The 12,875-nt window shown below is 47.4% G+C and overlaps 1 protein-coding gene across 2 annotated transcripts in view; it reads right to left on the reverse strand.

Annotated features, from left to right (window-relative positions):
- Positions 1-3,228: 3,228 nt before the first annotated feature.
- The window catches only part of Pard6g (par-6 family cell polarity regulator gamma), an 84,491-nt gene continuing 74,844 nt past the window's right edge, over positions 3,229-12,875 (reverse strand). For both annotated transcript variants that reach the window (XM_005373130.2, XM_005373129.2), the window contains exon 3: positions 3,229-6,018. In XM_005373130.2, the coding sequence (XP_005373187.1) occupies positions 5,162-6,018 (857 nt within the window). In that variant the 3' untranslated portion in view covers positions 3,229-5,161. The remainder of the gene's footprint in view (positions 6,019-12,875) is intronic.

Here is a 12,875-nt window from a genome sequence, read left to right on the forward strand (position 1 = left end):
GTGTTGAGTATGGAGTTGATCTTGGCCTCTGGATGTGGGGCCTGGGACTTGACTTCTGCTGGTGGAGTTCTCCAGAGTTCAACTGCTGGCTCCTCACTGCAGCTTAAGACACTTCCACACTGCTGGTCTCGGCAGTCCTGTCCTTCAAGGTCGTGTGCGCACCTGTGCACCTGGGACCGGCTGTTGTCCTGGGTCTCAGGTTTTGGGGTTTCTGTCAGTCTACTCGACAAAGGCGTGTGTCTTTATACTCCCCTCAAAGCCGCCACAGTCCTGCGTGCTCCAAGGCCCTGCCATCCCACAGGTACAATGGAGGAGGCATGGACTAACTCTGCTTGCAGGTCCCCACCATCCCACAGATACAATGGAGGAGGTGTGGACTCACTCTGCTTGCAGATCCCCACCGTCCCACAGGTATAATCTTGACTTTATAATTGCCTCGAAGTTCAAGGGTTTATCTCTTCGCCTCACTCCATTTACTATTTTCCTTAATGGTAGAATTTATAACCAGTTAGCAGGTACAGCTTAGTTAGTCCTGTCTGCTGCAAAGCCTCCCAGCACCAGGGAAAGTGACTCCAGGTCCTGGGACCTGGACTCCAGGTCCCACTCTTCACCAAGAGAGACTCAGGGGTCATGAGACCTACATTTGACAAAGAGATGGGGAGAAGGTGTGAGGTGTCCCCAAGCATAGGTGATACTAGGGGAGATGAAAACCTTCTGTGGACATTACTAGTATAGGGTGGGATGCTGAAGGTGTCCTTCCTCGTCTCTGTGCTACAGTCAGCACCAGTGTAGGGTGATGTGTCACTTGCTTGGCAGCTGTTCAGCTTTGTACACTTTTCTCCTTGGTGTGTCACTGTTGCTCTGAAATGTAGTAGCCATCAGTGGAGAGGGAAGTGTTTGTGTGCAAGACTCCTGACCACTGGCTGCTGAGGGCAGGGGTCGGGAGAAGTGGGAAGTAGGGGAGCACCAGGGAAGACTGGGTTGGTCACATAAGCTGGTCACTGCTGTGGATGAGGTTGCCCCTTAGGTTGTCCTCAGTAGCCTTCATCTAAGATGTGCCCTCTCCAAAATGCTGTCAAAGGGAAGCTTGCTGATTTGCTTTCTGTGGTTAGCTGCCCTCAGCAGGGGTTGTTCCCTCATCCCTGTGTCTGTCTCTGCAGCCTGGGCTCAGGTGGGGTCCATGTGGAGTGTGCACCTTGATTATGGCACAATAAAACAGACTGTCAGGTGGCTGTGGGTGTCTTAATATTAAATCTGTTGTATAACTTTATTTTTAAAATTAATTTTTCAGAACTGAAGATTGAACCTAGTGCAATTGTACCGGGTTCATCCCTTTTATTTTGAGACATGGTCTTCCTAAGTCACTAAATTACCCAGGCTGGACTAAACATGGGAATCTTCTTGTCTGTGTCCAGCACTGCTGGAATGTATCCAGCACTGGCGCCTTTGCTGTCAGCTCCTGTAGTGTGACGTACAGCTCTTTTTAGGGGCTCCTGTGTGGCAGTGTTACCCTTCAAAGCTCTTGGGAGTAGAATATATAAAGTGGCTTATTTACTGGTGTGCTGAGCAGTGCTGGATTATCTTGTTTGCTTTTTATCAGTGCCAAAGTGTTCATGGCTCTCCCTGAAATGTTTCACTACTGATGTCTCAGTATCTGAAAGCTCTTTAATTCCTTTTTATGAGGACAAAGGAAAATAAAACCTAAGTGAAGAAATGTAGGCACTAGGATGCATCCGTGCATGGACTTGGAAGTATCTGGGCTAAGTGTTCTGGGAGGTAGATGTTACAGGAGGAAGGAGAAAGGTAGACAGCAGGTGCTGGTGTGGCATTACAGCATGGCAGGGTGAGGTGGGGGCGAAAACTACTAGACAGTAGTTTGGGTGCATAAATTACAATATCTGCAACAGCACCTAATATGATGGACAAAACCTGTATCCTCTGAATGAGCCCTTAGTCATGAGTCCCAGGCTCCTAGGCAAACTGTACTTTCTTGACAACTTTTAGAGGGGTCTGGGCAATGGTTCTGTATCATCCCTGGAATGCAGCATCAACATTACCTGGCAACTTGTTGGGATCGAAGATTCTCAGACCCCATCTGTATCTGAGAGCCTGGGGGTGGGCTGGCATGTTCCCTGAACACACCTCAGTCTGTCTGTAGTGGCAGGGCCTTGTGCTTATGCTGAGCTGCTAACCTTCCCAAAGAAGTAAGGCTAGGCCTCAGCTCAGCAGGCTCAGATGCTCAGAAAATGTTCCATTTCACATGATCATGGGAGGCTTCTCTCATGTTACTATAAGTCAGACCACTGAGACTGCTTTCTTCTTAGAACCACTCTGAGAAACTTCACTTCTCCGCATTTAATATGTGAGTTTTTCTTCCAGCGGAACAACCTGTCATCCAGTCTAGTGCCTGTTCTCTCACACAAGGGTTCAGAGGGCCGTGAGAAACCGAAATGTTACTTATACAGCCCTATTCCTTATCTGTGATTATTTCACGTAAAGCTGTAAGATGCTAAATGACTCCTGATTTGTGATAAAAAATCGCATCATCCACTGGGAGGATGGTTCTCTCAAGCAGTACAGATGCTTTTCATTTGTGATGTGGACCATCAGCCATGTGTGTGGCCTCTGCTTACACTCAAGCATCTGCACCTCATACTGTGCTGCATGAGTTTTTTATAGAATGTACCAGCTCTAGTGCCGAACTGTTAGCTCCATCTCATCAGACTGTCAGGGTCAACTTCCAGCTACTTGCATTTCCCTGAGGACACCGTGAAGCTCTTGTGAGGCTGCGTGGGCTCCTCCAGGAATTGCTTGTGCTTACTGCCACCACAGTAGTTGTGATTTCAGTAACCCTTGATGAGATGCAGTATACATTTAGTAATGTCAGAATGACAGTGAACACTGAAAACCAGGCTATGTTTCAGGAAGGCTGTGTAAGTTCACAGAAGTTTTCCCCAAAGGACTTAGAGCCTCTCTCATTTGTAGGAAGGTTTTCTCATCTGTAAAATGGGAACAATAACACTCACAGAGAACATGTGAGGATTAAGTGAAAAAGTATGGTGTGTGACTGGCACCTGGTAAGGGCCAGCCACTTGGGAGTGGCCAGTGTCTCTCATTGGCATGGACACTGCACCTTTGTTTAGAACACAGGTGAAATGTATCAGTAATGCATTTTGTTAACTCAAAAGCAAAATTTTATTCTCATATATAAAACAAAACAAAAAACCCTTCAATATATAATGACATTTTTTTTTTTTTAAAGAAAGAATATGGCGAACTACAGACCTAGGTAGAAACATACTCTCACGCAGCTCCTCTGAGTGGTTGGTAAAACTTTTACAGTTGCTAGCAACAGGCTGAAGCTCAGAGTCAGCCTTTTCTCTTTAAAACATTGATTCATATTTGCCCCAACATTTAAAATGGGTGGAAATACAACTTTCCTACCTGGTAGAAGACCCAGTTATTCCACAGATAGTAACCAGCAGTGACTTAGTGAATGAGCACTTCTTTGTGATAGTAACCAAGCATCAGAACTTTGGGTCTGTAGTACTCATCTTAGTAAACGCTTTCAGCCTCCGTGAAGGCGATGCGCTTGAATGTCCTCAGCACCCCGCCTTCGGGGGTCTGACCCTCACTGAGACTTGGTGGGGAGGCATCTCACTCTCTCTGTGCTTAGGCACACTTGGTGTCCTTTGCACACAATGAGAAACTCAAACACCAGCACAGGGGACACGTTACTTTGCAAAAGCTACTTCTGCCCAGTAAATAGTTTCCAAAAGGAAAAGAATGTTCTGGAATGAACTAAAGACAAAAAAGAAGGTTGAGCTGCAGTTTCCATCTGACGGTCACAAAATCAGTCAGTTCTGCCACTGACCAGCAGGTGGTGCTACACGACAGGGGAGCAGCACGTGGAGCTCGCAGCCTTAAAACCCAGGAATAATATTTTTACGTGTATTTACATTAAAGATTTATTTGGTCAAAGTTTGTTCTTAAAGTATAAATGTAATATTTTGCCCATTACATTGTATTCAGACAAAAAAATACACTTCATCTAAAATTTAATTGGGTCAAACATAAATCCCTAAGAAGTTGAAAGTGGCAAGGTATTTATTATTTGTGAAAACCATTAAGTTCCACAAGACTCATTGTATTTACAAATAGATTCCTGCCACTGAGCACTAGTCTAGGAGTGGAAAATAGCATGTATTAACTGTGACTTAGAACTGGCTGTTTTAACAGTGAAGATAAAACTACATGCATCCAACTGCCTGTTCTTGAGACTTCACAGTCTGTGACGCACATCCCTCATATCTGCCGAAAATTGTCCTAGAGCCAGATGACCCAGAGGAAAAGGCTGACTCATCTCAGAATAAATACTGGCTTTGAAGCACACACGGCTAAGGTATTGCTGAGCCTCACCTTCCAATCCAGCCTGCTTTCTACACTGGTTCAGGGGAGGTGAAGACGGGCTGGCTCCTCTGGTCATGTCACAAATGCAACTCCCCAGCCAGGACCACAGCTGTGTGTGTTCTTGTGTGACACTCCCCCTCCCTGGTTTTTTTGAGCTGGCTGTGAAACACTGTGAGGACTTAAATTCTTCTGTGGTCATTACCTGTCACAGGTTTGGGTGCCACTGTCCTCAGGAACAGTGCCTACCTTCCTGTTGCAGCCTTGCCAGCAGGTCAGCAGAAAGCATGGGCATCACAGGGCATTTCTGCACCAGTTATGTTAAAAATACGAACTTTAGTACTTACAAAAGGTTGTTTTAAGCTTCATTTAAAAAAGTGAATTATTTTCATAATTTAAAAATAAAGTTTGTTCTGCATTTAGTCAGAAGTCTTTCTGGGACCTGCACTCAGGCCTGGCCTGAAGTGTGTACATGTGTATTTAAGTTCTATGAAGAAATCCTATAAAAATACACCATTTCAAAAGCTAAAGAACACAGTTGTAAGAATGATTAAAAAAAGAAGAGAAAGAAGTATATGGTTATTTTTCTTATTTGAAAATTGATATAAAATGTAAAATACTTCCTTTGGAAATTTTACTTTTGGGATCACGAATTGTATTACCAGCTCCTCTCAATGCTCTCCCCCGCCACGGGGCAAATGTCAACAAGGTTTGTGTGGCCTTGGGCTGCGCGACCTCTTCTCGTGGCCTGAGCCTAGAGTGTGATAGCTGGCCCATGTTCCTCCACCCCACCTGCGGGGAGGATCAGGCTGTTGCGAGGGTCGGACTTCAGGGAGCTGAGAAGTCTGTGAATGCTGCCATTGCTTTCTCGCCCAGAGCTGTGCAGGGCCAGGTCCCGATGTAGCCTGTCCACAAGGCCAGTGCCGTTGGCCCGAGAGAGGCTGCTGCAAGGTGTGCCCTGTGTCTTGGGAATGTGTTGAGGCTCCAAGGCTCCTTCAATGACTATGTCAGCCTCTTCGTCACTCTCCATCTCATCAGGATGGAAGCTGTGGAGGATGTGGGCCGCGGGCAAGCTGTGATGGCTGGCGGTGCTGTCCGTGGACTGGCCAGAGCTGCCGGAAGTGCGGCTGCTTCGGACAATGTTGTTCCTCTGGTTGGCGGGCTTGACGGTAACAATGAGGTTGTGGCTGTTGGCGATCATCATGTCTGTGACTTGATCGAGGGTCTTCCCAGCCACCTCGATGCCGTTCACCTCCAGGACCTCGTCGTTCACAGCCAGCAGCCCCGTACTCTCTGCGAGGCCCCCAGGCACCATGCGGGAGATGAAGATCCCCGGGACCTTTTCCAGCCCGTGGGGGGTCACGCGCACACTGGTGCCATCGCGGATGTAGAAGCCCAGCGGCTTCTCGCAGCCATGTCTGTAGAGCCTCACGCGGCGGTGTGTCTCGGGGAGGATGTCCACGTCAATGATGGAGGACACAGGGCGGAAGTCATGTGGCATGCTGATGTCAAGGTGGGCGCGCCTGCGCAGACCCTCCTCCCTCAGCGTCACCAGCACCTTCTTCTTCCTTGACAGGGTGCCTGCCCCAAAGCTGTAGTGGTCTGCCTCTTCTGAAAGAGTCCAGAGACCAAACAGTGAGAAGCACATGTCACATATGGGACACCAAGCACTGTAACTCCCTCAGGCCTCAGTTCGCTACCCTGAAAGCCCCAGCTCATCCGCCTGCTCCCTTCCAGCCGCCTGCCACCGGCTCTCTGAGCCTGGGCAGAGCTGCTCCGGGCCCTTCAAAGCCACACACTGGGCCTTGAAGTACAGACCCTGGAGTGGCTAACCTCTGAGCCTGATGCTGTCCAGGCTGAGCTGATCCCAGGCAGCTGTGAGGCCACATGCAAGCACCTCGTCTCCCTAACTAACTCCCTAGGAAGGGAATATACAGGTGATGTTCGGAAACTGAAGAAAGCATTTGCTCATATCAGAAATATGTTACATTGAGTTTTGTATTAAGCTTCATTTTTGACACACAAGTTTTTTTTTTTTTGAGACAGGAGACAGGGTCTCACTATGTAGTTCAAGCTGGCTTTGAACTCAGTATGTAGTCCAGGCTGGCCTTGGACTTGTGGCAATTCTCTTGCCTCAACCTCCCAAGTGCTGTGATTATAAGGTTATGCCATCATGACTGGTTTATACAAAGCTCTTTACAAAAAGTGCTTCTGGCAAAAACTCCCCCCCGACCCCCATTTGTGTCTATATTCTTTTTTGCATGCTGGTCCTATGGAAACTGTCTTCTGCACTGGCCTTTGAAAGCTGATCATTCCCAGACTGCCACTTCTGCCCCCTAGCAGGGAAATGAGAGGTGGCTGGCTCACAGGCACCCATACACAGGCTACATCCATTGCCTCAATAGTAATTTTGGCCTTTTCTCACATACGTGGCTACAAAAGACAGAAACCTGATGGAATAAAAAACAAAACAAAAAAACCCCATACCACAGGCAGTGTGGGTGGAAAAGTTGGCTAAGCGAAAAGCAAGAAAAGGATAAAGCAAGTCAGGAACAGTCTTGAGAACTGACAAGAGAAGTCTCTTAAAAAACAACAGGAAAATTTACCTCCTCATCTTGCAACAAACCAAGTGGGAAAGGTGAAGAGCTAAACACTAAAAGAAACTCAAAGCCAAGGCTGATGCCAGTGGCAAAGTTAAAAGGAGTAAGCTCAAGGCTGAAGCACCCAAGATGGGAAAGGCCTTCTGTAGCCAAAACCTGTCCTCATCAGAGGGGCTGGCGACATGCTTTATCTGTTAGGTATTCCACAAGGCAGTATCCATGCATAAGTACTCAGCTGCTAGATCCAGGGCTAAAAAGAAAAGGTTCACTACTGCATAATACCAGTTGATGCTGACAAGAATGGTGGTCCTGGGTGGCTAAGCTTTGAGAAATGCCTAGACACCACCCTGCAGACATGCCAGGAGAGCTGTGGAGTGTCGCAAGCCCATCACCAACACTGTGTGCTTGCGTTGGGGCCACAAAGGCCGGCAGGACCTCTCTCAAGCAAGTCCCATCTGCACAGAGCACACCAGGAACGTGCCATCTCCACCTCAACAGAAATTGGTACCTGCAATGTGAAGACCTAAAAACACCAATACCGCTTCAAGCAGTGGTGATGGCAGCAGCAGCCCAGACACCAGGGGAGTGGGGCTGTGGAAGCAGAGAAAGAAAGCAAAGCTCACGGTGATGTGTGGGGTTGAGCAGAAGGCTGAAAGCTTGCAAATTCACTGGAAATCCAAGCTGGGCCTCAGCTCCGGCGATAGTAAGTAATATGGTTTTGCTTTAACAAAGGGAACTTATGTTCATAAATTGGTGTTCTAAATTTTTTACCAAGAGCCCAGTTTTTGTCTTTTAAAAAATTCTTACCTGCCTGGAGGTGCACTTTCAACCTCTCCTGTGAAGTGGGGTGGACTGTGTGGTGTCTGCAGGGGTCTGCTACTCCCCTGCTGTTTGAATCCGCGTCTAGTTTTAATGCCTGGCTTCTCGGTTTCCACCTGCTCTCATCTAGGGTAAGACAGGCATCTTCACACCCTTCCTGAAGAAGGTGGTGCTAACTCTGGAGATCAGACGAGATCGGGTGCGTTCAGGGCTCACTGCTGCTGCGAGGTGCACCGCTGAGTCTCTGAACACAGCAGGCAGGAGTGATGGCTCCCCCGAGTGACCACCCCACAGCACGTGCCTGTCTGTACTGCTCTGTGGTGAAGTATCCATTCTGTGGCTATCTGGGTTTCTATTTTTGTGACTATAAACAGTATTTCACTAAATAACCTGGAGTAGTGCGTACAGAGGCAAGTATCTGGAGGGTAAATTCTCTGGTTATTTTTTGCTCAGTCAAAGGATTTATGCATTTTAATCTGATCTTGGTAAATGTCCCAGTTGCCTCTAGAGTTATATGGCCCAGAAATGAAAGTGGTGTTTTAGGGTTCAAATCTGGCCCCATGGCAACAAGGCTTGTTTCTAGAGATCTGTCTGGTCATCTCACTGCCCAGTGGGGGCTGCTGTCATAAGGTCCACTTGGGAATGGGTGAGGCTGGCTGCACGGGCTGGACTTGGGTCCTTTCTCTTTACTACAGCCACCTCTTTATTTAGTGACCTTGCAACTGTAAAAATATAAAGACCCAACAAGCCAGGGTTACTTTGACCTTTATGGTGGTAGCTAGATTCTAACTGTCAACACAGAACTCTTTGGTCGTGACCCTGTTTGTGTCAACTGCAATTTTAGCAAATCTAAGGGTGTGGAAAGGCCAGCTGCTCCCTTTAGGGTCCAGCTTGTCAATCTATGGGATAGTTCATACTTTTCAGCATCAGATACTGGTCAATCAAAACAATGAATGTGAACAATTGTGGCCATATGGGGCCGTGCTCCTCTGGTACTCTGGCAAGTTCTCAGGAATGTGATGTCATAGGTAACACATGTGATACCCCGGGTGCTGAGGACAGGGCACTCTTCATGCCACACCTGAGGACTTCTGTGGACTTGGAGCTGGTGCTCCTGTGCATACTGGGTGGAGGACAAAGAGGCCCAGAATGGGCAGGAGAAGGTGAGTCCTAATTTGGCTTGGTATAGGATGTTTCACTTCCTGCCCAGACATTTAGGGGTCCTGTGAGAGGCTCTGTGGAAGGTGTCACCCAAACTCTTCAGGCCTAGCCCTACCTGCCTCCTCCAGCCCAGTATGGGACAGTGCTCCCTCCTGACTGATGCTGTTCCTCTCAGGCACCTGTAGTTAGAGGCTGAACTGTATGGGAGGTGACTCAGTAGCGTGTTCAGAGTGTTTTCAAATAGTAGTATGCATGTTCTCTCGGGACGGTACTTCTCACTAACCAAACCCATGGACCAGCCAGGTAGGTTGTGAGCCCCAGTCAGGGGTGCAGCACCAGCACTCCAAGGCGGGGCTATATTCCAGGTTTGTTCACAGACTTATTCTGAGTGATTAGAGGTTAGAGAGCCAGTGACTGTGTCCACTACTGGCAAGTGACGGTGTAAGGGAGGATGAACTGGTCTCTACACAGGAGGTAAGAGTGGATTGCTCAGTGGGGAAATATTCAGATGCCTCTGGAGGAGGAGGGAGTGTACGACTGATTCTTTCAAACTCTTCAAGGAATGGGCTGGCCGCAGGACCCCCTTTCCCAACACCCAAGGACTGAGAATGTGTGTGACCTCAACCACCCAGCCTTTCCCACAGTACGCTGCTGCAAAGATGAGGGAACACAGATCCCTCCCTGCTGCCTGCTACAGGACGGCATGGTGATGCCTGCACCAAGGCCTTCAGACTAGTGCGCTGGAGTGCAATTTCAGACACCAATCCATTACTGTATCTTTAAAAATGTGAACATTACACATTACTTTATTAGTCAAAATTTCCAAACTATCCTAAAAATAAAGTATGTCCTAAAGAATGTCCCATTCCTAAAATTCCAACTTTTCTGAAATACTTTTTAATGACAGTAAAACAGTTTCCTTATCAAGCAAATATGTTCAATTTTATATTTTCTACAAGGCAAACAATTGGAAGACTTTCAGTTTTTAGGCAAATCTCTCCCCATATCCTGTTTTTACTCAAATTACATTTTGTAGGGGCTGGGATTTAGCTCAGCGGCACAGCGCCTGCCAGGCAAGTGCAAGGTCGTGAGTTCGGTTCCTGGTACCGGGAAAAAAAACCCAAAAGAAAAAAAAAAAAAAGAGAATTCAAATTACATTTTGTTTCCTTACTAATGTTCCATGATATACTCAACTTATTTAGTTTTTGGGACAGGTCTTACTAGGCTGATCAGGGCTGGCTTTGAGCTTATAATCTTCCTGTTTCAGCTTCCTAAATAGCTGGGATCACAGGTGTGTGCCACCACTGCCTAGTTAAACTAGAGATTTTCTAATAACTATTTTCTTCCAAAATGACCTCTCACGTTGTATATGTGTTTAACGTCAATTAAAATCACTCCTGACACTGAGCTAGGCCTTTCCACCCAAGGAAGGGCTGGAAAACTGGTAAAATTTGCCTCCTTCAAGGTTTTGGAGGCTGTCCTCCTGAACAGTGCTAACTGTACTCTGGCAAAGGAAAGTGTGCACCTGCAAGCACTGGCTAGGCAGACACTGCCTGGGCAGGTATGATATGCTGCCCACCCATCCTAGGGACCTTTGCTTAAAATAGTGAATAAAATCAGTTCTATTTATTCATTCTACAAAATCAGGACTGGCTTGAGAGCTGCATCCTAAACAGTGCATCTGCCTAGAAAGCAGGAGTCTCCCACTCTGATTCAGCCATTCTGGATGTCCCCTGGAACTTGGAAAAAACAGGGGAGGGACTGTGCTGTTCATGGATCCGAACTCTGAGCCCAGAGACTCATTCAAGATGACATGGCAGCTTGAGCCATGGCCACGAAGAGTCACAGCCATAGCATGGTGTGTGTCTGTGAGCAGCTTCCTGATGCCCAGTTCTATACCAACTTTGATGGAGCTCCTGCCACATCCTCAGTGCTGTGCAGGGGCTGTGTCTCACCATCACTTCACCTGTGTGGCATCCAGGGGCAGGGAAAGGATATCCTGGGGCAAAGGAAGAGGCTAAGACAGGAGATGGCCTTCACACCTGCTGCTGCCTGATGCTCCTAACCACAGCCCATGGCTCCTGCAGCATCTGGAGCAACTCTTATCTGGAAAGGAACCTCTCTCCCACCACTGCTTTTCCTAGTTGTTCAGTTGTCTGAACTTCTGATTACAGAAACAGATACATACTGTGGTATTTTCTAGGCTCTGTACACATACAATGTCACATTCATCAACTGATTCCCCATGATTTAGGGCAACGGTGGTATCACCTTTGGCAATGTTTCTGTAATTCACACAGCATGTCTGATGCTTTTTTCATTAATGCTGTGAGCTAGGAATTTGCTTAGTAAATAATCTTAACTATACCAGATTCCAATATGTGGATTTTCCCTCAGTTTCACTGACCTATCCCTTGTCATTGTACATCTGGTTGCACTGTTTGAACTTATGATAATGAGGGCGGCCACCTTGGGCTGTGCCAGCTCTGATTATCTCCTTAAGGCGAATTCCCAGGCCTGATGTACCCTTCATGAGTACTTGCAGAGTATATCATAAAGTAATCCACCTCAGCTGCCCTCAGTTCTGTCTATCCTCATTCAACCACAAAACCAAAAAGGAATTTAGAAAAATTCCATCAATGGTTAGCTTTAATTTGTAGGTCCAGTAATGAGCTCGTATGTGCTTATAGTATACAGCAACTGTTAGCAACTGCACACAGTTTAGGAGCTAATATTCAGTACAAACAATAACTGCAGCCAGGTCTTGTGAAGAGGAGGGAAGCAAACTTGGTGTGGCAAGTGGTGCAGCCGCCCTGCTAGCTTTATCCCTGTTGGTCCCCTGTGCCCTGGTGGGGCGCCCCACAAACCTGGCTGTCCTCATTGTAGAGGCTGCCACTGGTCAGGAGGGAGAGCATACCCCATACTCAGCATCACAGTTAATCCTTCTATGCACTTGACAGGGAAAGGCCGGACATATGGAGAAACTGAGGCACAGAGGTGCTCTGTTGTTTCTCTTGGTAAGGTGCTTGATGGTGGTGCGGACCCCTCCTCTGCCCCACAGTCAGGCACATCAGGTCTGGCTCAAGCCCCTTTTCTCACTGGCTGTCTTCACACCCCACCCATGAATTTCTGATCTTTCTGACTCTCTTAGTTTATGTGCTTCTCATTGTCAAAGCACTTGCTCTACTGCAGCTGATGTGGTTTTTCTCCACCTACAGCAAGAGATTGTCTCCATCCCTCTCAGGATCACGTGCTACTTTTATAGCAGCACAAAGAGGAGGAGAAACTCAGCCTCAGTGTGGTGAAACACCAGTCAGCCATGATGCCTACCATCCTGTGGCCCCAAAACAGCAAAAGCAGCAGCCTTCCCTTGCATGAGTAAAGGGCCACTGGCTTAAATGGAAACAAGTTTTTAAAAGAAAGAAGAAAGCAAGTACACAGCGAGGAAGGAGGAAGGGAACATGATTTTCACTGTATATAGAAATCACTGCCACACTTGTGCTGTGCATGGCAGGCTGGTGCATACACCTCCTCGGCCTCAGCCTGCCCTGGGCACCGAGACCCACCAGCTCCTGCCCTCAGGAAGCCATGTCTAGCATTCCAGAGGACGGTACCATTGCAACAGAAAACAACCAAAACAAACACTAACTTTTTTCTTTTTTTTTAAGATAGGGTCTCAACATGTAGCCCAGACTGGCCTTGAACTCTTGGTGATCCTCCTGCCTCAGCCTCCTGAGTGCTGAGATTACAGGCATGTACCACCACCAGCTTGAAACATTAGCATTTTAAAAGTCTGCCACGAAAGCTGAAAAATACGTGTGCCCTGATATGAGAAAGACATTCCCCTCAGGCCCTAACTCACACAGCATCCCAGTAACTGCATCTTGC

The sequence above is a fragment of the Chinchilla lanigera genome, unplaced genomic scaffold (assembly GCF_000276665.1).
Source record: "Chinchilla lanigera isolate Chin_1 unplaced genomic scaffold, ChiLan1.0 scaffold00001, whole genome shotgun sequence".
Classification (NCBI taxonomy): domain Eukaryota; kingdom Metazoa; phylum Chordata; class Mammalia; order Rodentia; family Chinchillidae; genus Chinchilla; species Chinchilla lanigera.